General features: G+C 47.0%; 2 protein-coding genes across 2 annotated transcripts in view; one reads left to right on the top strand and one right to left on the bottom strand.

Moving 5' to 3' along the window:
• Positions 1 to 184: 184 nt before the first annotated feature.
• The window catches only part of Rassf4 (Ras association domain family member 4), a 39878-nt gene continuing 17231 nt past the window's right edge, over positions 185 to 22831 (bottom strand). Inside the window, exons 4-11 of the mRNA XM_026399513.2 lie at positions 16913 to 17055; positions 15394 to 15485; positions 14558 to 14715; positions 9230 to 9331; positions 8841 to 8892; positions 7571 to 7692; positions 6656 to 6753; positions 185 to 5472 (exon numbers count right to left, since the gene is read on the bottom strand). Coding sequence (XP_026255298.1) covers positions 5412 to 5472; positions 6656 to 6753; positions 7571 to 7692; positions 8841 to 8892; positions 9230 to 9331; positions 14558 to 14715; positions 15394 to 15485; positions 16913 to 17055 — 828 coding nt within the window. The 3' untranslated portion in view covers positions 185 to 5411. The remainder of the gene's footprint in view (positions 5473 to 6655; positions 6754 to 7570; positions 7693 to 8840; positions 8893 to 9229; positions 9332 to 14557; positions 14716 to 15393; positions 15486 to 16912; positions 17056 to 22831) is intronic.
• Positions 21090 to 22602, top strand: Depp1 (DEPP autophagy regulator 1). The gene is made up of 2 exons (XM_026399518.2): positions 21090 to 21298; positions 21907 to 22602. Exon 2 carries the CDS (start codon positions 21934 to 21936, stop codon positions 22570 to 22572), a length of 639 nt encoding a protein of 212 aa, XP_026255303.2. The 5' UTR covers positions 21090 to 21298; positions 21907 to 21933; the 3' UTR covers positions 22573 to 22602.

Raw genomic sequence — 22831 nt, 5'->3', positions numbered from 1 at the left:
TTCATACTCCAAAACTGGAACTTTGTGTTATTCAAGGAGCTCCCTCTGCAAATGTTAAAGCATAAAACTGAAAGAGGTCTAGATCATGAAGATAAAATCCAGTAATCCAGATAATATCTGTACTGTTGAAAGGATTAGGTAAAATAATGTAAGACACTTAACACAATACATAACACATAAGAAATGTAAGCCATTGTTATTACTTTTATTTTTAAATTATTATTACCAGCTATTGATTTGGTGGTTGGAGGTGCTGGGGATGAAAGGCAATAATAACAAGAGATGCCAGGGATGGCTTAGGAAGTTTTAAGAGCAAAGATTATCTGCTAGGACTATTTGTTCTATGTATGTGAAAATAGTAAAATTTTTCAAAAACGTTTTGTAAGACAGCCATAAATTTAAAAACTAAGTCTTGCCATGTCCCATTTAAAGGTGTATTTTCCTTTTCCTACCCTGAAAACAACTGAGCCAGCCACAGAAGTCCCAGGGGTATGCAGATTATAGAACTGGGTAATGAATTATGAATTTTAAAAGGAAGATGAAATATGAAGAGGCAAATGGCCAAGAGTGGATGGAGTAAGAGGTAAGGATGAAGAAAGAACATGGAAAAGGACATGAGTAATTAAGGGGAAAAGAAAAAAGAACTGAAAATATTTAGGCGTGATTTTATGCTCGTAATTTATTTATTAGTTTCAAAACAGTTAACATTTGCTGAAGGCTTATTTTGTGCCAGCCACTGTTTAAAGCACTTGCAGTACCTTATTAATATTCCCATGGTATGATTATACCTGTGCATTTGTGACACCCTTCTCTGATTTTCCATTATTGGCCATTGCCATGTGACTCTACGTGCCTCCTAGTGAACAATATGCCCATCCCACCAATGTAGACTTTACCACGTGACTTGCACATGAGTGGATGGGAGACACACCCCAGCCCAGCAGCAGCTTTGAGTCACTGTGCTTCTGCCCCAGCACTCTGCTCTTTCTCTCTGCCTCAAGAATAGAATGTCCCAAAGAGGGGCTGCTCCTTCAGCCTAGGACCCAGGATGGAAAGATACAATGGAGCACCTGTAGTCAGTACAATCCCATGGAACATGTGAGAGAAATAAATGTTCTTGTAGGCTGAGATTCTTGATGTCATTTGTTAGTGCCCTAAAAGCTAATATACCTTTTACCAACCTTGAGAGAGTAATTGTTACCCATTTTTCTGATAGGAAAACTGAGGCAAGTAACTTGCCCAATGTAGGATCCAGCTTGACATGACTACATCTGTCTTTATTATAACCACCATTTTGCTTACCAGCTGACCCTGGCACATATCCCAAACTTTATAGGACAAATCCGTTAAGATAGTCAGCTAAGTATGGTGCTCTGGTCACTGATACCCAGATTGTTTCTTAATTGATGTTGGATATGTTTATTTAATAGTCTTTTTTTTTAAACCAGGTACATTCTGATACAAATGTACCTTTGTCTAGCTTAACATATAAATCCTTTCTTTCTGCCTTGGTGTGCAGAGATCCATATTTTGCTGCCACCCAAGACACACTTCAGTCTGCAAGTCACTAATGAATTCACTTTGCACAATCATGGATCTATCTGCCTTTCTTCAATCTCATGACAATTTCTGCCTTTGGTGGCCAATTCTCAAACACTAGGACCTAATTTTCCCCAAACACCCAAAGTCACACATTTATATGTGACACGGTCAGACTCTGAAGCCAGGAAGTCTGGAATTCCAGGTTGTTTTTATGTCAGTTTAGGGTTCACACACTATACTTTCAAAATACAAAGAAGGGGGAAGAGGGAGGAGGCATGCACAGCCTAGGCATCTAACTTTGCATCTTTCTGGGGAACCTGAGCCAAAAGAGGGTCAGCCCCTTCGCGGCTGGGACTTCTCTCGGAAAGCAGAGGCTCTGTGTTGAGGAGTGTGGCAGTGTTTGAAGGGCTCTTTTTAGGAAGAAGGGTTTTCTGAGCTGAGAAACATCCTGGAAAGACAGCTTCCTTTTCCTTTGGCTTTTTCCCTTGAGCTCCTTGTTCCCTTGTGTGAGAACACGTGTTTGCATGCAAACACACACGCTCACAGTCACAAGCACTGTCTCAACAGGGAGAGCTGCATTTGGCAACATGGAGCCACAACCCTAGTGCAACAAGCCAGTCAAGTGTGGCAGGAATGAAGGGGCCGGAGTGGTACATTTCCCACAAAGCAGACCCCTCAGCACAAGGTCCCTGAACAATGTTTCTGTCTACTAAGCTGAGATAGTTTCCTCTCAGCTCTTTGGGAAAGGAAACCCTGGGAATTCCCATTCCTGTGCCTGCAGAAAATATCTCTGTTAAAGCCCCACAAGGAGGGTTTAGTGCCCCACCCTGCATGCTGTGCATCTCTAGCACGTCTACAGCTGGCTCACTCCCAATCACAGCTTATGAGTTCCAAATATAGTGTGTGCATCTGGCTGTTTTTACACTTGGAGCTGCTTGGATCTGACCAACTGAGCTTCCTGCCTGAACACTGCTGAGGAACTGAGGGTCAGGGGGGCTGTAGCTCACCCCTGCACCTGACAAAGATATCTCACTGTTTCCTGTACAGCTGCGGGGTGCCTGTGCTCTACACATATGGGCACATTGGGCATTCTTGATTCCTCTACAAATCACCTGGTCAGACTGCATAAACCTTGGGCCTTGTTTCTCTAGAATTTAGGGGCCAGATGTATCCTGGGTAGATGGATTTATTTGACAGTGAGAAGGCCTTTAATCCACTTTCTGGTAAACACTCCAAGCAGGTAGCACATGGTTATCATGGCAGAAAAACAAGCTGTTTTTTTTGATCCCTTCTGCTCATTTGTTCTGGACAAACAACCCTGTTTTTCCAGATTCCAGTCCTTTTGCAATCATGTTGATTTATCCTGAGTTGTTTATTATACTCGCTGGTCCCTGAGGGCTGGCCTAGGAAGACAGCACATTCTTGCAGGGATCTTTATCTTCAGATACTTTTACTATCTCATAAGAGAAATACTGTAAACTATATGAAGCTGATGCTCGCCCAAAATCAATAAGAAATCACAAAGTCTAAAATATGAAATCTTGGTGTTGGGGTGACCTGGATGAATCCTTTTCTGATTGCCTCAGGAAAACAAACGTGGTATTGAAAGAAAGATTTGTGAGCCCTGAGAGGATTCCAGGAGAGGGCATATCCTTTTCTATACAACTTGGTACAGACTTTTCCTAGCTATGATATTCAGGAATCAGTTTTGATAATGTCTATTTTGAAAGTGACACTTAGCTAAAAAGGCCTTAAATAGTATTTTAGCATCTGTAAAAACTAAACAACCAAGTTGGAACTTATGGAGTTTTCTGCTGCAGTGGCTTCCAAAGCATCGGGCCCCTGTCCTGCTTCTCACTGGCATGGGTCTCCTGGCCTGCAAAAACACATGCACTATCTTGGCCATTCGCAGCTCAGCCTCAGGCCTCCTTCCTGGGAGATTAGCTGGCTTGCTGAACTGGTCTCCTGACATTCCCAGATGGCCTGCTTCTGACAAAGAGATCCCTGAACACAGATGATCCCTGAACACAGTGACAGATGGTCACTCCATCTTGTTCTTCCAGGCTGGGCACAGGTCTGGCATAAGGCAGTCACTTAGTTACTCCTGAACAATAGACGGGCAGTTGTCAGACCTGAGGTTATAAATATGGACTGGTGAGCAAATAAAATTACCTGAAAATTTCTGCTTTTTACCCTTTACTGAGCCACTGCCTGGAAGATTACTGAGGCCTTTCTGATGCTAAGATTCTTTGATGCAGGATGACCATATTGCTCAGATCACTCAGAGGCTGTCACCGTGACTCTTCCTTCATGTCCTACAGCAGTCTCACCTCAGACCCCACACCAATCCCCAGGCTGGGCCTGAAAAACCCAGGAGTCCTGTCGAATTGGGTTGTGACTCTCCTGCCAAGCTCTCTAAGAGATTTAGAGATTAGAAGAAGAGGTCAATATGGATATGCAGAAAGAAAAAGAAAAGAAAAGCTTGGTCTTCACTTCTTCAGTTTAATACAGCACACCTTTATTGAGCACCTAAGAAAATATACTGCCAATCAAAAGAAAAGACAAGAGAACTGCTGTCAGACCTCCCCTGGAATCTCTGAGTCTCTATGGTGACAGATCTGGGTGAGGGCAATCTGGTATGAAGTCTACCCTGACAAGTGACTCCACACTGCCTGATTGTTTCCATGATCTGCTCTTTTGGGGACCCCATAAGGAGCTTCTAAGTGCCTAGATGATAAAATTTCTCCTATCTTTGCAAGTCTTTATGGTTCTTCCTTTTAAATCTGCCATTCACAGACCCCAGCAGAAGAATTTGATCTTCTGTTTTCTGTTTTAGACCAACATGGCTGATGTAAACTGTTACAGTTTTTGCAAAGGATTTCTCATTCACTCCAAAAATTCTCCAATAGTCCACAAACACAAATTTCTCAGTATCTGGCCCCAGGGAATTTAAAGCCCTTTCTCCCCAAACAGACCTTTCTCCTCATTACCACACAGGGAAGTGTTTACAGTTGTCCCCTGTCCACTAAATAGGAAGTACACATGTCCAGAGAAGGCACGAGGCAGATAGGTGTCCGCGGGACAGTGGTGATGAGGGCCAAGCACTGCCTTCTTAAGCCACTGCCAGCAGTGTCCATTCAATACCATAGAAGCCACCTCCCCAACGTGATTAAATTGGTGAATTTCTTTCAGCAAGCTTATTTTAATAATTCCTTTGGGCTTTGTTGAGAAGAATGATCTCTGCAGAAAGCAGTTGGATTCCCCATGGTTTTATTCCTGATCTAGGCTCTGCAGTAGAGGTGCTGGGCTGTGCAAAGAGGTTTAGAGGCCTGGGATATTGTGATAAAGTGATAGCTGGAAACAGGGTACATCCCATAACTTCTGGCAGCACCTGCTTTCCCCAGTAGAGTAACCAAGTAGCAGTATGATATGGGATCGACAGGGATCTCGTGGTGCACATGGAGAATGAGGACAGTGAGTGCTTGGTGGCCCTACTGGAACTCTAAGCCAGGTACTAGGCCAATGGATGAAGCCTACACCCCACGGGCTAGTCAGATACTATTCTCCTGAGCAGGAGACACAGCCATTGGAACAGTTTCAATGCCAATCACGTCAAGGCTAGCCTGCCAAGCAGAACACAATTGGCAAGTTCCTGGCTCCGGGGGCCTGGGTCTGCTTCCTGTGGGTGCTCACTATGGAGCCAAGGATAGGAATGCAGGACTCACAATGCTTAGACTTCAGACAGGTTAAAAACACAGGCACTAGATTCCTTAGGCAGCCATTAATGAGTGTGACCAGTCAAGGCCTGGCCGCTGGGACTCCATGTGCACTTGCTGCTGTGGGCATTAGAAAAGACATGTGCTGGCTTGCTATTTGGCCTCTACCAGCTGCTCTAGGCGTTGCAGCATTGTCAGACGCAGGGCTTGGAACCTGGAGGGAGACAAAGACAAGGGGACTCACTGAGGCTGGAGGGGCAGTAAGATAGGAGTAGAAGAAGAGAGGGAGCACAAAGATATCTGACCCAGATCACTGCTCTTGAGTGGATGATTGGCAGTCACTACCTCTCCTCTATGAAGCAAAGAGAAGAGTCCAGCCTGCTCCTGTGAGGAGCACCAGTAAGGCTCTTTACCACGTAGAGATTGTTACAATTCCATTCCAAAAACTCTCCAGCATAGGCAGGAGCATACTGGAATGCACGGGGCAACATGTCAGGGGTCAGGAAGCCTGTGTTCTAGCCCAGGCTCTACAGATAACCTGTGCTACGTCCTTCCTCATTTTGGGCCTCAATTTCCTCCCTGCACACTGAGTAGACTGATCAAGTGATCCCCAGGTCCCTTCCTGCTCTAAAACCCTACAGTGGCATGATCAATGGCACAAGAGATCCTTCACTCTGGGATCTCCACAGACTCCCTCTGTGGGGCCCAAATGCACCGTTGGAAGCTGTTGGGGGGATGAGGTTTTCCAAGAGTCATTCAGTCAGACACCAGAACCCAAACCAGTTACCAACCCAAGGTTCTACAGTGAGTAGCCTGCCTTTCCTTCCTCAGGCCCTGGGAATGTTTCCACATGTTCTGCTCCATGTGGCTGAAGGAGAGATAGGTCATGGGGACCTGCAGTCTGGCTAATCTCACACAGCCAGGCCATGTTCCCCTTTCTATTGAACTCATCCTTGATGCAATAGCAGCTGGTGCTTGAGTTCCAACAATGGCCACCTTCCAGCAGGATTAGTATTCCTGCTAGTACAAAAGGTCTCAGACCAGACAGAAGCTGCACCTAGCCGGCCCTCTCTCTGGTTGCTTTTCCAGAGTTAGATCACTAGATCCAGTGCCCACCCTTGCTCTTGCCTCTGCCTTTCCCTCCCAGTTTTCTGCAGTTTTATTCCAGGATTGTGAGAATGCCAAGGCTGGCTGGGCAGTCTAGATTGGGTTCCCTCCGTTTTGGCAAGCTGTCAGCCCAGTATGCTGGCAGTACTGAGAGACCAGAGGGTGATGCTAGGAGCCAGGACAAGCAGGCTTCCTCAAACTGCAAGGGCACCAGGTACCCAGCACAGGCGTGCCCTGCAGACAGGCCCTGATGATCAGAACCCACGACTGGCTGATTAAGTGCTGCTTACTTCGTGGTTAGTTTGATTATTTCTCTTTCCTCCTCTTCTTTTAATTTTTCAACAAAACTGTCCAGCACCGGCATTTCAAACTTAATGTACTGAGCGACCTAGAAAATCCAAGAACATTTTAATGTGCTTTAAATGAGAAGCCCAAAATGTATTTTCTTTTTCTCGTGGCTTCCCTAGTGGCCCATCCAGCCAACATCCTGCGTCCACAGAAGTAGCTGCCCTTCTTCCCACCCTACCCCCAACACTGCCCTGCTGTGTAGGATGGGAGAATGGGAACCATTCTTATCTCGAAGGCAACTATTATCCCCGGGAGGAAATATTGAGTTGAATATTAGGAAGAGCACTCAATACTGCAGCATTGTCACACTGGGTGTTCTCTATAGGTGTGGGGAGGCTGGTGAGAACAGCATTGTTTTTAACAATGGAATGAAACAGTACCAGCTCTGGGAAGAGGCTGAGGGAGACTGGGCTACTAGACTGTCTCCTTGGGGTCCAAACCTTTAGGGCTTTTTCTGTGCACAGGAGTTTGAACATGTGTTCATTGTCTGGTCAGACTGTTGGTAGGACTTAGCCATCTTCTTCCCTTGCATAGGCCCTAGTCAAGGAGCTCTTGTGTGGGTATTGAATGTAATAACAATAAAGGTACACTCCAAAGAAGGAAGAGGGTTCACTAGTGTGAGAGTAAAAGCACAGGGCCCCAGTTTTCTAGGACTCGATTTCTTTCTTCTAAGCCAGCTGAAGAAGCTGGTGGTCACTATGAAGAAGGGGAGTTGGAGCCCTTTCAGGACAGCGGTGTGGTCCTAGGAGACATCACCTGAGAGGATTATGGCCAAGGTCATCTTTAGAACCCTCTGGAATCCACGTTTCCTCCTAGACCCTCCCAAGGAAGCAGGCCCCCATCTACCCCCTACTCACATCGTGGGGGACTTCCTCGCCCAAGTCAGCTTCCATCAGGAAGATCTTGACGATCTTCTCACAGGGTCCATGCAGGATTCTGGAAATCAGTGGATACTCGCTGTCTTTTAATTTTGTCCTCTCTGAAACAAAAGGAAATTTATAAAATCCATAAGAGGTTAGAAATGTCCCTCTTTGTACCAGGACAGGAACATTGTAGGGAATGCATGTTCAGGGAGCTCAGGGAACCCTCTTCAGACCTCACTTCATGTGGAAAGGCTGCAGGACCAGCCAACCCCAATCTGCCACTTTGGCACAGGATTATGTTGAGCTAAAGGCAACTGAGAAAGAATTAATACAGGAAAAGCTCTGTGTCCTGCTCCTATTTGCCCAAAAGCAGAAAATAAATTCATCAATGTGTCCCTTTCCCCCTCTACCATAAAGGACAGAAGTTAATTACCAGAGACAGCTCTAGACCCTTGTCATCTCAGAACTAGCATCAGAGGAATCTACATAGTTAATATTGAAACTAGTCCTCATCTTCCATTAATTCCCTGATATCTTGACCTTCACACTATTTGCCTCCCTGGAAACTCAAATCCCTTCTTTGTTTGGTCACTTTTCTAAAAACTTATTCTTCTGCTGAAGTGCTTTGAAAGCCCAATTTCTGACCGCCCCTTTGAGTCACTCATTCCTGAGAGCTCCCATAGGTATACACCATGCACCTGTTCACAAACCCCCTTTTGTTTTTCTCTTCCCAATCTTATTTACAAAAAAGGAGGGTAGAGGGAGAATATTTTTTTCCTTCTCCTATAGTGTCATTCAACAAAATCCAGCCAGGAAAGAAACAGGAGCTGAGTGGACAGGAGGGGGAAAAGAAATGGGGAGGTGCAGGCCAGCTCAGTCACAGGACATTGCTACGCCAGTGCTGCAGAGAGAGGCATGCAGGCTCTGTGGCAGCAGCTCTGTGTCACAGCTTCTGGCCTACACTCCCCACCTCTCCTGACTGAATCACAAAGAGCTTTAGAAAAGTCCGTTTTATTTGAAGAGGTTGGTGACGGTGGCTTTGTGCACAATTTTGGTGGGATTCTGAGAGTGATGGCAAGTGTGCCTGGGTTGGGGTTGGGGAAGAAGGTGTGTGGTTTAAGTGCAGTATATGCCAGTATAGGAGGGCTGCCTACTGCCAGGAAGACCAGCCCAGAGCCCTCAAGGAAGAAGTACAGTTGGCAAGCTTGCCATAGGAGCAGAATCTTCTTGCTTTTATAATCTGGAAGCAGAAGCTGACACTTACCCCCAGACTCATGGACGATGTAGAGTGCAAACTCACCAGGACCATCTTCCACCTGCACAGGAAGTCACAGAAAGTCAGTCTTAGCAACTTTTTGAGACAAAATGAAACAAAGTAACCACAGCCACAAAGCCACATACACAAGGCACCAAAATTACATGATTTTTCAGCCTGAGCCCCTCCTGACACCCATGAGATCCCCCAACAAAAATCCCAGAGATTTACTTCCTTCTTTACTGAAAATACCAGAGGTATCAGTTCAGCAGTAGAAGCCTTGCTAGTCTACCCAGGAGTTATGTGCAGCCCTCCCCAGCCTCTCCAGCTTTCCTCCCAGCAAAATAGCAAAGCATCATCATCCCAGGGAAACGCTGCTCCATTGTGCCCAGACTTACTCTGAACTTGTTCAGCAGCAGGGTGAGCACCTGCAGAGTGGTCATGGTGCTGTTGACCCTCACGTTGGTCACGGATCCATAGGCAGGAGTGAACACAGAGGTCTGTGTGGGGTGGGAAGACAGCTCAGGGCTGGCATCACAGTGCTGAGCACACTCAAGCAACAGAGGCCGGGCTCTAGGAACACCGGCACCTGTCCGTTCATGCAGATCTATGTGCAAACTGTTCCCAGACCTAGAGACACTCAGGGAAATTGTAATGGTTCCTGTCTTACAGAGATCCCTAAGGAAGATAACCTCACTCCCTGCATACCACCAGGGAAAGACCTCTGGATCCTAAGCACCAGGGTCCTGGAAGTCATTCACTGAGGAAGGGGAAGCAAGTTTTCCCTTCAGTCTTTTTGTCAGTTGAATCACCAAGTGTTTGCTGATTCTAAGACTTAAATGTCCCAAATTTATTTATTCTACATTCTCTTAGTGGTGCCTGAGCAGAGGTCCTCAAGTCACGCTATAGCAGTTCCCAACATGTTCCCTTCATCTCAGCCCCTCCAAACCAGTCTCCAAATTGCTGCCCAAATATGTGTGCCACCTTTTAAAGAACCCTGAAATGTAGTGTGTGGTCTGGTCTGCTTTACAGTCTAAAGTCCCACCTCGGCCCTCCCACTTCTCCTAACCCCAATCAGAACTCCTGACTTAGAATCTGCAGTTGGAAGGAATGCCAGGCCATGCTATCTGTAGAGTACAATTTATCAGAGAGAAGTTTATAAAAAGCATTTGGGGGGTGCTGGGGTTGTGGCTCAGCGGTAGAGCGCTCGCCTAGCAGGTGCGAAGCCCTGGGTTCGATCCTCAGTACCACATATAAATAAATAAATTAAATAAAGATATTGTGTCCAACTATAACAAAAAAAGTAAAAAATAAAATTAAAATAAAAAGCATGGTTCTAATTAAAAAGATCTGAAGACTTCCCACAGCCTATGCAACACCATCCACAGCTCCTCTAATTGTTATGCATCTATGATACTAAGACCCACTCACAAGCACCCTGTGTTCCAGCCACGTGGGCTTCTTCACAGTTTTGCTTTTTCCTCAGAAGATGGAGACATTATAATCTTGCACGTGTCTTGCTTGTGCCTATGAGACACCAACTTATGGTGGTTTGACTCACAATTTTTCAACTTTGCAATGGGGCAGAAGCAATACACATTCAATAGAAACTGTACTTTGAATTTTGAATTTGGATCTTTTTCTGGGCTACTGATAATGTGATCCTATCTTCTCTCTCAGTGCTGGACAGGGCAGTGAGCCACAGCTCCCAGACTGTCATGGGATCACAAGGAAAAACCACCATCTCTCTACAGAATGTTGTGTTGCTAAGCAATGATGTTTGGTCGGTCAGGTGTACTAGATACATTTTCATCATTGATATTTTCAATATATGATGGGTTTATTGGGACACAATCTCATCACAATTTGTTATAGTTTGGATGTGAGGCATCCCCCCAAAGCTCACATGTGAAACAATGCAAGAAGGTTCAAAGAAGAGATGATTGATTAGGTTCTGAGAGACTTAATTCAATCAGAGAATCAATCATCTGATGGGATTAATTGAATGGTAACTGAAGGCCGGTGGGGTATGGCTGGAGAAGATGGGCATTAGAGGCATGGCTTTGGGGTATATATTTTGTATCTGGTGAGTGGAGACTCTATGTGCTTCCTAGTCTTCATATGAACTAATTCCCTCTGCCACACTCTTCTGCCATGATCTTCAGCCTCACCTTGAGCCTTGAGAAATGAAGCTAGCTGTATATGAACCGAAAACTCTGCAATTGTGAGCCCTCAAATAAAATTTTCCTCCTCTACAATTGTTCTGGTTTCGTCCTTTAGTCACAGCAGTGAAAAAAGTGACTAAAACACAAGTGGAGGAATATCTGAATATGAAATCACCTAGGACATTGCCTGATACTTAATAAGTCCTCAGTAAATACTAACCATGTAGTGAACCTGCTAAATATTTTACATCAAATCTTTGGTTTAATCCTCATAACAACCATTTTAAGTGCCTATAATGCGTTCCCTTTTTCTTAGAAAACATAGGATTATAGGAGGTTAAACAGCTGCTCAGGGTCACCTATCTAGAAAGAACTTTGCCACATAAGGATTCTGCAATGCTTAAAGCCACTCATTAACTCTGGGTTCAGGTGCCTCCTGAAGAAACGGACTACTCTGCAAGTAGTCAGTTCTCTTTCCTTTCTGAGTTCAAATTCACATATTCCTCCTCTCTGGTATGCTTTCTCAAGAGAGTATTTGAGACTCAGGGTGCTTAAGGGACTTTCTCAGTAACCCCAGCTGGTCTCTATTCTGATAAGATCCAGAGGCAGCCTCAAAGCCCAATGTGCTTCTTCCATAGGTGAGAACTAGACTGACTCTGGGTTGTATGTTACTCAGAAAGACATCGGTTCCCAAGAAACATGGAAAAGAGCGGTTAAGCCATTTCAAGGAGTTGAAAGGTCTTATTTACAAGAGACTGTTGTCTTATTTACAAGAGACTGTTGGTGTTTCTTCTGCACAAAGCATTGAGAAACTCAAGATGAGCCAGGCACATGGCACATGCCTATAATCCCAGCAGCTCAGGAGGCTGAGGCAGGATCCTGAGTTCAAAGCCAGTCTTAGCAAAAGTGAGGTGCTAAGCAACTCAGTGAGACCCTGTCTCTAAATAAAACAAAATAGGGCTGGGGTTATGGCTCAGTGTTCAAGCGCCCCTGAATTCAACTCTTAGAAACCATCCACCCCCCCCCCAAAAAAAAACAGATATTCAAGATGAAGCCAACCAATTCCAAGTGGGAACAAAAGTCTTAGGGCTGCTTTCTCAACTCTAACCACAAAAAGGTTTCTCTCTAATAGACCACATTCAAATACAATAGGCCAGGACAAAGCAGTATAGGAACAGCTAAAATATTTTACCCAGTTTGGAAACAAAACCAGTCTCACTGTGAATCAAAACAGTTTCTGGAAATGATTGAGTGAAGTACAAGTACACAGTTCTAAGAAATAAACCCTGGAACAACTCCCACCAGAAGTCAGTGCTACTATTCTTTCCCCGGCCCTTCAACTGTTGCTTGTGACTCAAGGAATTTGTACCCTAATTTCTAAGAATACTAACTGGGTATGGATGTAGAGCAGGTAAGAATGAGGCTTTCACATAGGGTTTCTATTTTGAAGCTCCTTTCTCACCCAGGAGATATGATCCAACTGTCCAAAATGTCTGTGTTCTGGAAAGTAGGACATCTGTCAGGAAAAATGCATGCATAGTCTCCAGGTAAGTCTGTTCCTGGGGGGTGGTGGCGGTGGGGGGGGGGTGTAATAGTCCAAGGCCTGAGTGTGTGGCTGGCTGAGCAGCCTCTCTTAGGAGGGTGGTTCAAATGGAAATAAGGCTGTGGCTGTGATGAGAAACCTCACTGTTCCTTTCTTTTAAGCTCACAGAGTGCTCCAAACATCATGTTCCTGAGATATTTGCAATGACTAAAATAAGGTTCAATGTTCCAGACATATTTCTTAGAGACACTAGAGAAGTCAATGTACTGGAGTTAAACCCCACTATTTTTTACCTTGAACCATGGGGCAAAATATTCTTCTTTGTTTGTTAGGAGCACAGAATTAGAAAACAACCTAAACTTATGTACATATTCTATTTTTTTTTTTTTTGGTACCAGGGATTGAAACAAGGAGTATTAAACCACCAAGCCACATCCCTAGCCTGTTTTAATTTTTATTTTGAGACAGGGTCAAGTGCCCCTGAGTTCAATCCCCAGAAACCACCCCCCTTAAAAAACAAACAAACAAACAAAAAATAAAACTCAAGATGAAACAAACCAATTCCAAGTGAGAACAAAAGCCTTAGGGCTGCTTTCTCATCATTAACCACAAAATGTTTCTCTCTAATAGACCACATTCAAATCCAATAGGCCAGGACAAAGCAGTGAGAACAGCTAAAAAGTTTTACCCAGTCTGGAAATAAAATCAACTTCACTGTGAATCAGATCATGTTTGGGGAAAGACTGACTGAAGTTATTCAGAGTCTCTTTAAATTGCTGAGGCTAGCTTTGAATTTGTATCCTCTTGCCTCAGTCTCCTAAACCAGTGGGATTACAGGTGTGTCCCTCCACACCTGGCCTCATATACAAATTCATTGACAATTTTTGAAAATTTCTTAAAATAGCCTGTCAATATTTATTCAAATACTAACAATTGGAGCTTAACCCTTTACAGATTAAACCTTTTTTGAAACAAGATTTATAGGATACCCAAATTATAATATGGTCTTATTGTTAGTCTATATACTATTCTTAATCTCCATTGAACTTCAACCCTGGCTATCCCTGTGCTTTCTCAGGAGACTTGATTTTCACACTGGATTCTTCTGGACTTAACAAATAAAACCCTGTCATTTGTAAACACTGACTGCAAACTTAGCAAGGCACGGAAGGGAGGTAATGAGATTAAAGAAGTTTTCCCTTCAGCTTGCAGAGTTGAAATCTTTATCCCAAAATCCAGGGTGCCCCAAGGGCAGCCTGAATAACCTCTAGAAGACCTGACCTACTTGTTCCTTCAGACCTGAACCCTAGGACCTCCCAGGTTCCTCCATCTCCATGAGTCATGCTCTGTCAAGGAAGGCAGCTGCTCAAACTGGAAACCTTGGCTTTCATTTCCCAGGGCAGCAGGATATGGCCTATCACAGGACACTCCAACCAGGGCCTCACCCAAACTGCCACTCATTCCATTTATAGTAACAATTAACTTCTCCTTTTACAGTTTGTTTGTGGAATGATGTAATTTGGGGAAGGTGATCTTTTCCTAAGTTCAGTACAATACATACTCGGACAAAAGGCGGGTGCTGGGAATCAGGAGTTGTTCAGGTTCTCTGGGAACAAGCACACTTGCTCCTAGCCACACCTCTGCCAGCAGGCTTAATTTAACAAGTGAGAGTGGTGGCTGGATACATGCTGTTCCCATGGAATGATCAATTGAACTTGGAGGGAAACTTTATAGAACATCGCCTCACTAAAGATAAATTGGCATTACTGTCTGCCTTGAGCTTGCCAAAAATCCACGCCACTTGGAGAATGGAAAGACAGTGAGTGTGTGGCAGAGAAAGCACAGATCATGAATGAGTTGTCATGCCAATGGGTCTTTGGGCAAGATTCTTTTCCTCCTGAGCCTTTAGGATGGGGGGGAGGTGACAAGGATCATAGGGCTGCCGTGCCTGTGCTTAGGCATGGCTCCTGTGCTCTCAGCTTCAGGGCACTGGAAGATACCAGGGGGGGGACTATCACCTTGTGATTATAAAAGTGCCCATTGATGGAGAATCGGTGTCGCCGGATCCGCTGGGCCTCGCCAGGTGCACGGCACTTGGGCCTCCTCTGGATCATACAGCTGGCATCACTCTTGGTCCTCATCAATTGTGGTACTTCCTCCTCTTCCTCCAGGGACCCTACGGAGAGAAATGGAACAGATGGTGGCAGAGTGGAGGGCGGCGGCAGAGAAACTGCCATGGGTCTAGCCACCAGGCCACCTTTGGGATTTGTGAGGCTCCCAAGAATCCTGTGGTCAAACCACACTGCAGTGCACAATGGCATTAGTGTTAGAGGCAGGGGCAGAGCTTGGACAATTTGCAGACAGCTTGCAGACAGGAATGTGTAACTTGTGTCACATCACGTGACCATAAGCCTCCCTGTTTGTCTCATGGAGCCCAGCAAGGTCTTTAGGCAATTCAGACCTGTCCTCTGTGCACCCACTCCTTCACTGAGTGCTAAGGGAAGAGGCACAAAGAGGACAGGTGAGCTATTATGAATGAAGCCCCCAGAGTCCTAGGGCCAGGAGGGCACGGCGCCTTCTGCTGATGTTCCTTCTTTGTATAGCGTGACACAGTGCAGGGGACTCAAGGCACTGACACACTGTGACCCTTCTGCAAGTCTCTGCTTCCTTTTCCATAAAGGGGAGTAAATGAGGTTGTAAGCAAAGTACTTTCTATTAGAACGGGTCACTCCTAAGATAAATGAAGCCACTTGGGGCTATTCCACAAGCCTGCACTTTGGAGACTGTGGTTGTGCACGAATCCCCTCGTTCCCTGGATGAAACAGGGTCCTGACAGCTCCTGGGCTCCACTCACCTGAGCCATCTCTGGAACTCTCAGCTTTGGGCACAGCCTGAGTGCTTGGTTCCTCAGCAGTGATTTTGCTGTCCTGGGGAGGTGGTTCCTTTCTGAAAAGAGACAATCACAATGCTCAGGTGGCTTAGGCCAAAGAGATGAAGCTGGCTGCCTCTGGGGGCAGGATACAGGACAGAAATGGGGCAAGCTGAGACAAGTGAATGCAAAAAACCAAAGAAATGCAAAATTTTCCCATAGGCATCTCTGGGAAGAGCAAATGTCTAGCCCCATAGACCCTAGTGGCCATGCTAGGCTGCAAGATTTAGACACATGCACAGGGCCAGTGCCGTGCATCCCTATGCAGCTATGGACCCAGTGGGCTCAGCTTCAGGGCCCTGAACAATTTTGAAAATTGAGTTTTCCAAGGGCCTGGTAGAGAGTCAGGCAGAGGCAACCTCAAAGGGCCATCCTCCACATTTCTTGTAGGACTGACCCCATGCCCATATAGTCTATGCCAGGATGGAGAAAGAACAGGCACAATGGGATACCGCCTGCAATAAAGCGTTACCAGGAAGAATCAGACAGGAGGGTCCAGGGGAATACGTGGGCTGCTGTCTGCAATTGCTGATAGCATCTGGGACCAGATTTATCTCAGGAAAGGAACATGGGTCACACTACTGCTTTACAGGAACCCATAGCTCTCCAGTCTTTCTTTATGCTTTAAGTCTGTGTGGCTCAAAATTTGCTACAAGTGATGAGGGACACATGGGGATATGCTGTCTCATGGAGGCCAGAAGGTCTTTAGGCACTTCAGACCTGTCCTCGGAGCATATGGGGATATGCTTATGTGTCAACACGGTGAGTCATCCCAGAGCATCTGTTTTACCTCCAGGTTTGTAGGGGGCACAGCTCTGAATGCTTGCCTCTTAAAAAGAGGCATACCATGCAGAAACAAGCAAAGTGCCCTTTTAAGAGGTAGGAGTGTGGGAGGAGGTAAACGTCCATGAAACAGTAGGATTGGTAAGAAAACTTTGTCCTTTTGATCAAAACATTCTCCCGAAAATAAGTCTGATCTTAAACTCTAACATATTTACAAAAATAAAATCTGACATTAAAATAAAATAGAGTGGTAGGAAGCTAAATTTGTGTGATTTCTCAGTCCCCCTCCCCCTGCAGATAAGGTTTGAATGGACTTGGAATGCAGCTCAGTGGTAGGGTGCTTGGCCCTGGGATCCCCCTCCAGCAATGTAAAATGGAGGTGATGGAAGCCTAGGAATGTTCTGTGAGGGAGACAATGTGGTTGTTATCTAGCAAGGTCACCCTGAGTAAGGCTGCATTTTGTGCACATAAAGTGAGGAAGGACTGAGGTAGTCACAGGACAATGGAGGCCAGGCTGGGCTATGCTCCCATGCCAGAACCTGTCCAGAGTGGGTTGTCCACTCTGAGGCTGAGCCTATCCCACAAACACCCTAAACAGTAATGCTAGGGTTGAAAGGTGTCATGAGGCCCCCTGACCCCACTCTGCCCTCTGGGCACTCACAGTGGGCAGCTGGGCTGTCCAGGTGTCCACGAAGCTGAGGGGAGGTGCACTCGCTCCCGGTCATCTTGCATCTGGAGTCGGATGGGCCGTTTGAGTCCCCAGGCGATGTTGAGGAGTCCCTCGATGATCAGAGCCCCTTCCTCCTGTGGGGCCCACACACATCAAACGTCCACCCAGAGCAGCCACCCTCAGAGTCACTGCCCATTCTTCCCAAACCCACGCAGGGACAGGACACTCAGGAGAGCCCCCAAACACACTCCTTCTCCTTGGCGTTTCCTCATCCGCCAAGGAAGAGCTGCAAGACTCTACGTGCTTCAGGACAGGAGGCCAGGGCCCTGTGGGAGGAAGCCTGAGGCGTGCTTTCCACTGTCCAGCTCTGGCCTGGCCAGAGGCACAGCCAGGGTCAGAACAGAGGACTGAGTCAGGTGTCCCACAGGAACCCACAGCTGTCTAGCAGGCACGTCCACACTGCAGTGAGGAAGTGTGTTCCAGAGCAGCACAGTATGACCACCTGTACACACAAGACACTGCTTTGCCTACCCTGTGCCTGGGCAAGGTTCCTATTTCCCCAGATCCTGCTGGATCTCATGTGTGCCAGGACAAAGGACTTCCTCCTCCAGATGGGTCTCAGCCCTGTCCTTCTCCCCACACTTCTGATGGCAGCAGTTCCCATTTGTTGGGACTCATTCTACAACCAGAATTCCAACTGGCTTTTTTCCTGATAGCTGATCTTGCCTTTCTCACTACTTCTAGGACATTGCCAGTCCCAAATACCCCTCCAATATTTCTGTAAAACCGCTTTCATCCTGTGTCCCCAACCAGTCTTGGTTCCCTTAGTTCTGCAGATAGAACAGCTCCTTCCCTGCCACTCAACCTGAAATCCTAATCCACAGAACCCTCGGCTCCACAAGCACCTTGGTTGGCTCTGGCTCACACACCCCTTGTGTCCTTAATTCTTTGTCTCTGACCTATGTTATGGCCTCAGTCTCTCAGTGACCATCTCAGATTCTCTGCACCCATTTGGATGACCCCATAAGTGGGCTTGACCAGGCTTCCTTGAACACCCTCCCCACTGAGCCAGAGAACTTAAACATCATTCTCCCATTACAATCTCATCCAATATTGTAGTTCTTTATTTACTTATTTGTTTTTGTTGTAAGAACATACAACACAAGACCTGCTCCCTTAATGAATGTTTAGGAGCACAATGCAGTATTGTTCACTCTAAGCACTGTGTTGTCCGGCAGATCTCTTAAACTTATTCATCTTGCATGACTGTAACTTTATACTCATTGAACACCGATCCCCATTTCACCCACCCTCCCCCACTGTCCCTGGTAACCACGGTTCTTCTCTAGGCGTCTGTGAGTTTATTTTAGACTTCTCACTTAAGTGGGTGGAATCCTGCAGTTATTTTTGAACAACATTTAGATTCACAAATTTCATTTCTCTCTCCTCATGGGCAGTGAAAGCCCTAGGAGAACAGGGCACTGTAGAAATTTCTTCATATCTCTGGCAGTGTTTACAGAGGTGCCTTGCAGGGTTTGGAATTACAGTTAGCAATCATTTCTAGTTCAAACAGTCTGATAAAATGATCTCCTCTAAAGTTATTGAACATACACATAACTCTATGATATGACCTTGTCCTGTTTGCTGAAAAAAGAAAACAAACAAGAAAATATCAGAGCCATTTTGATACCCACTGATGATATGCAGGCTCAGATGTAAAACCAAACTCCCTATAAAGGCCATTTGAGCTATGGAGTTAAAGGTATCTGGGGAAAAAAAGAAAAGCCAAGGTAAGATTCAGCTCTTCTGCCTTGGCCTCAGGTACTTCTATCACAAGACCCTGCCCTACCTGTGACATCTCAGCTTGTGGGATTACCCTCAGAGGGAAATGAAGCAGACGTGGTTCCAGCCACAAGGGACTCACGCCTGGGTGCAGAAGGAGAGCTGAGGGAGGCTCTTGGAGAAGGTGCCTGTGCACTGGTCCTTGGAAATGGTTGAAGGTGGATGGAGAGGATGGGGGAGCAGGTATTCCAGACAGTAGGACCTGCCTGGACAAAGGCAGTGAGAGGCGAGGAACAGCTTGGTCAGCCTGAAGAAAGCCCAAGACAGCTGAAAAAGATAGGAAGCTGGGCACTCCCGGGGAGGTGCTCCCCACTGCCCAAGACCAGAAGAGGTCCTGGAGGTTGCTGGAGGGGAGAGGAGTGAGTTTAGTCAGCATCTCAATGAGGAAGGAATGTCTACCCCACTCTAGGAAGAGGAAAAGGCACAGCTCGGACAGGCAGTGGGGCTGGACAGCCAAGTCTGGTCCTTGAGGGAGGACAATCTGGGGATCTTGCAATGAAGGAGGAGGCCAGGTATGGATTGACTGGATGGGACCATGCTGGATGTCCCTACCCATGTGTGTCCTGTGCTCCCAACATGCTCACCCACCATGGATATACCCTCCCCTCTTTCTAGATCCATCCTAATTAGCCTAAAGCTATCTCTGATAACATCAATGAAAAACTAAGGCCAGAGCAGATTCTACTAGGTTAATCTGCTAGTAGAAGTGCCGGCAGGCAGAGGCAGGAGATGTGTCTCCAGATTCTGATGGTAAGACCAACCTTAGAAAGGCCTCAAATTTCACATACCAGAAAGTTATTGTGGCCCTCTAAATCTGTGTCCCAGTCAACTCTTTCCTCCTCAGTTCATTCTCTTGACTAATTAGCTAATTACTAATAAATCCAACGAAGTGCCAGAGAAACAGACAAAGGATGGAAACCTTCAGATATAAGAACTGCCAAGGGGGTAACTGCCCCGCTGCATTGAAATCCTGCTCGCCGTTCACAGGTGCCTCACACCTTTGCCCACTTGGAAGCAAGAACTCGAGACCAAGATCTCAGGACTGGGGAGCCCTCTCCCTTCTATGACTCCTCTTCCTCTCCCAACTGAGGACAGGGGTGTTCCAGGTGGGCTCAGGCTGGGGTGGAGAACCTAGGGGCCTGTCTGAGCTGGCATAGTGCTGATTCTTTACCAAGACCTTTCCCAGGGCCTGCCCACCTTGTCCTCAGCCACTTCCTGTCCTGGAAGCCCCCACTAACTTCCCAATGCTGCCCAGGTGCTCCCTGGCCTTCCGAGTAGCCACCCCCTATAATCCGGACACAGTAGCCAGAGCACAAGTCCAACTGTAGGACCCTGTTCAAACCCTGCATTGTCCTTCCATCAGCCTCTGTGGGAAACCCAGTGTCCAGGCTAAGATCCTATGACCTCCCAGAGGGGCAGGCATCATGTCCCTTGAACATGTCGAGCACACTCATATCACAGGGTCTTTGCCCATGCTGCCACATTTTTCAAGTCTCTACATCAATGTCGTTTCTTAGGGAAGATACTCCTGACTGCTCTACTTACAGCGTAGTCTGCCACCCTGTCCCATGTCACTGCTGTACTTTTCTTTGCAGCTCTCATGGATACCTGAAGTCACAACATCTGTTGACAGATGACCTAATTGTCTCTGTTCCTGGAATATAAGCTCCAGGGGGGCATGACTGTCCATTGCTATGTTTACTGAACTTAAAGCAGTCTCTTGCACACAGTAACACTATGTATTTAGTGAACAAGTAAATAAACACATTCACTTTTAAAAATACCTCATCTGGGATGTTGTAAGATGAGGATCAGACTTCCAGCAGGCTGCCCTGGGTCCCAGTCCAAGGTGGATATACCTCATCTTGGGGTAGGCCCAGGAAGCCTCCAGGCTGGGGCTCTGCATGGCTGATGCCTGAGGACCTGGCCAGCCCCACCTCACAGAGGTAGACCCAGCACTCAGCAAGGATGACCACAACACCAGGAGGGTCACAGGCTACTGATATAATATAAGAGCAGGTGGCAGACTCTGGGCCCCTGGGTCTGGCTATGGGAATCCGTGGAGCCCCCTGACTCTCCAAGTACACAGAGGTGTCCAGGAGTGAAGGCCACCCCGCCCCCACCCTCCAGTGTACACACCCTCCACCCTCCCACAGGCACAAACACAGGCTCCAGGCTGGCAGCTGGGCCAGGCCCCGCCCGCCCGTCACACTGTTTTCCTCCGAGTGCCTTCCTGAGCACTGCTATTTTTGGCCCTGGTGACAGTAATTGATGACTGGAGGAAAGGTATAAAAGCGGCCAGCAGGCTTCAAAGCTTGCCAGACAGCACAGGGAGAAGCTTCCACTGCGGACATTGGATATCAACCCACAGCACTTCGCCCTTACCGTCCACTTCCCCGTGACCCAACACTGGACACAGGGCTCCAGCTGCCGGACTCCCACCTCTCCACCCTGGAGCTTTCCGGGGCTTCCCTTTGGATAGGATTGTCCTGGGTCATCCAGCCTCCCTGCCACTCCTAGACCTTTGAGCTCCAGGTAAGAGAGAGTAAATGCTCTCTGGTTTGAGATAAAACACAAGGGTTTTGTTTATTTTTGAGAGCAATTGTTAGCCTTGACTTGTACAGTCTCTCTATAGGATAGAGACTAGGATGGTGCTGCTAATGGCAGTCTGCAGGGGGCTAAGTGCCACATCTGCAGAAGGCTTTGATTTTACAAAGAGCTGTCACACAAGAGGTGTTATCTCATGTGCTTCCCACAGCCCCCCTGCCAGGGTTAGATTTATAACCCTGTTTTATGAATAAGTAAGTGGAGGCTTAGAAAGGTGATCTTGCCAAAGGTCTCCAAGTCAGTAAATGGCAGATGCTGACTTTAAGCCCAAGTTTCTTCTGATCCCACATTTGTGCATTTGGGTTCTTTTTTCTGTGCACAATCTTAAACCACAGTAATAAAGTCTTTAGCACATGGAGTTTTAATGTTGGCGGGAAGGATGAGCCCAGGAGTCTGATTCCTGGTCTGCAAATTCCACATTGCTCTCAGGGCACCTGATTCCTTCAGACAACCTCAGATAATGGAGGGGATACAAAAGGGGGGGGTGTCGGGATGGCATGGTGGGTCTTCACCACTTGTTCTCTATGGCCCAACAGGTCAATCCCTCTGTTTTGCTAGAAGCAATGAGGTCCCGCCTTCTACTTTCTGTGGCCCACCTGCCCACAATTCGAGAGACTTCAGAGGAGATCCTGCCGGGGGGGACTGGGCAGGATCCCCCAGCCTCTCCCAGCCTGGATGACTATGTGAGGTCTATCTGTCAACTGGCACAGCCCACCTCTTTGCTTGACAAGGTCACAGCCAGAAGCCGACCCAGCAGACCCCACAGGTCACCCCGGTCCAGTGAGAAAAGTCACTCTGCAGCATCCCTACAGGACAACCCTGTCAGCTTCAGTGGTCAGCAGTCCACACTGCCCTCTGCTGGCACTACTGATCCTCTGGACTGGATCTTTGGGGAGTCTCAGAAAAACGAGACGAACAGGAGGGACCTGCTCAGAAGAACTGGCCCCTCTGCAGGACACTGGCGTGCACACAGAGAGGCCAACAGTGGCAAGCCCAGTGGGTCCCCCAGAAGGAGGCTCTTTGAAGCCAGGGCATTTGGACACTCTCTGACAAGACCATCACAGGATGTGCACCAGAGCTCCAACCTGCATAACTGGGCTTCTGGGCAGCCAGGTCGGGCCACAGCCTCCCCCTGCAACCCCCGCCCAAGGAGTATTCTCAGAAGTCTTTACTTGCACCTCCCTGTGATCCATGAACTCTGACCCCTCCCCAATAAAGGCTTCTGTAAAGAGTGTGCTGGGTCCACATTGCCTCCCCACCCTCCCTCCCTTACGGTGGACACTGTCCCTGGCAGGTCTTTGGGAGGGAAATGCTTTCATGCAAGAGCTTCTTGTTCTAGCAATTCACAGTGAGAAGCCCCCCTCCTCTGAAGAGTGATGACAGCCTGTCTCACATGAGGAGACATGACGGATGCCATTTGCTCTACTCCCTACTGGACTGTTACCTTGGGCAAGTGACTTG

This window comes from Urocitellus parryii, chromosome 5 (genome assembly GCF_045843805.1).
Source record: "Urocitellus parryii isolate mUroPar1 chromosome 5, mUroPar1.hap1, whole genome shotgun sequence".
Taxonomy (NCBI): Eukaryota; Metazoa; Chordata; class Mammalia; order Rodentia; family Sciuridae; genus Urocitellus; species Urocitellus parryii.
The sequence above is the reverse complement of the archived record's forward strand: the minus strand, read 5'-3'. Positions and strand labels throughout refer to the sequence as shown.

Bases quoted from the DNA above. Each gene is read 5' to 3' on its own strand.
- Depp1 (XM_026399518.2), top strand. From the start codon at position 21,934: ATGAGGTCCCGCCTTCTACTTTCTGTGGCCCACCTGCCCACAATTCGA.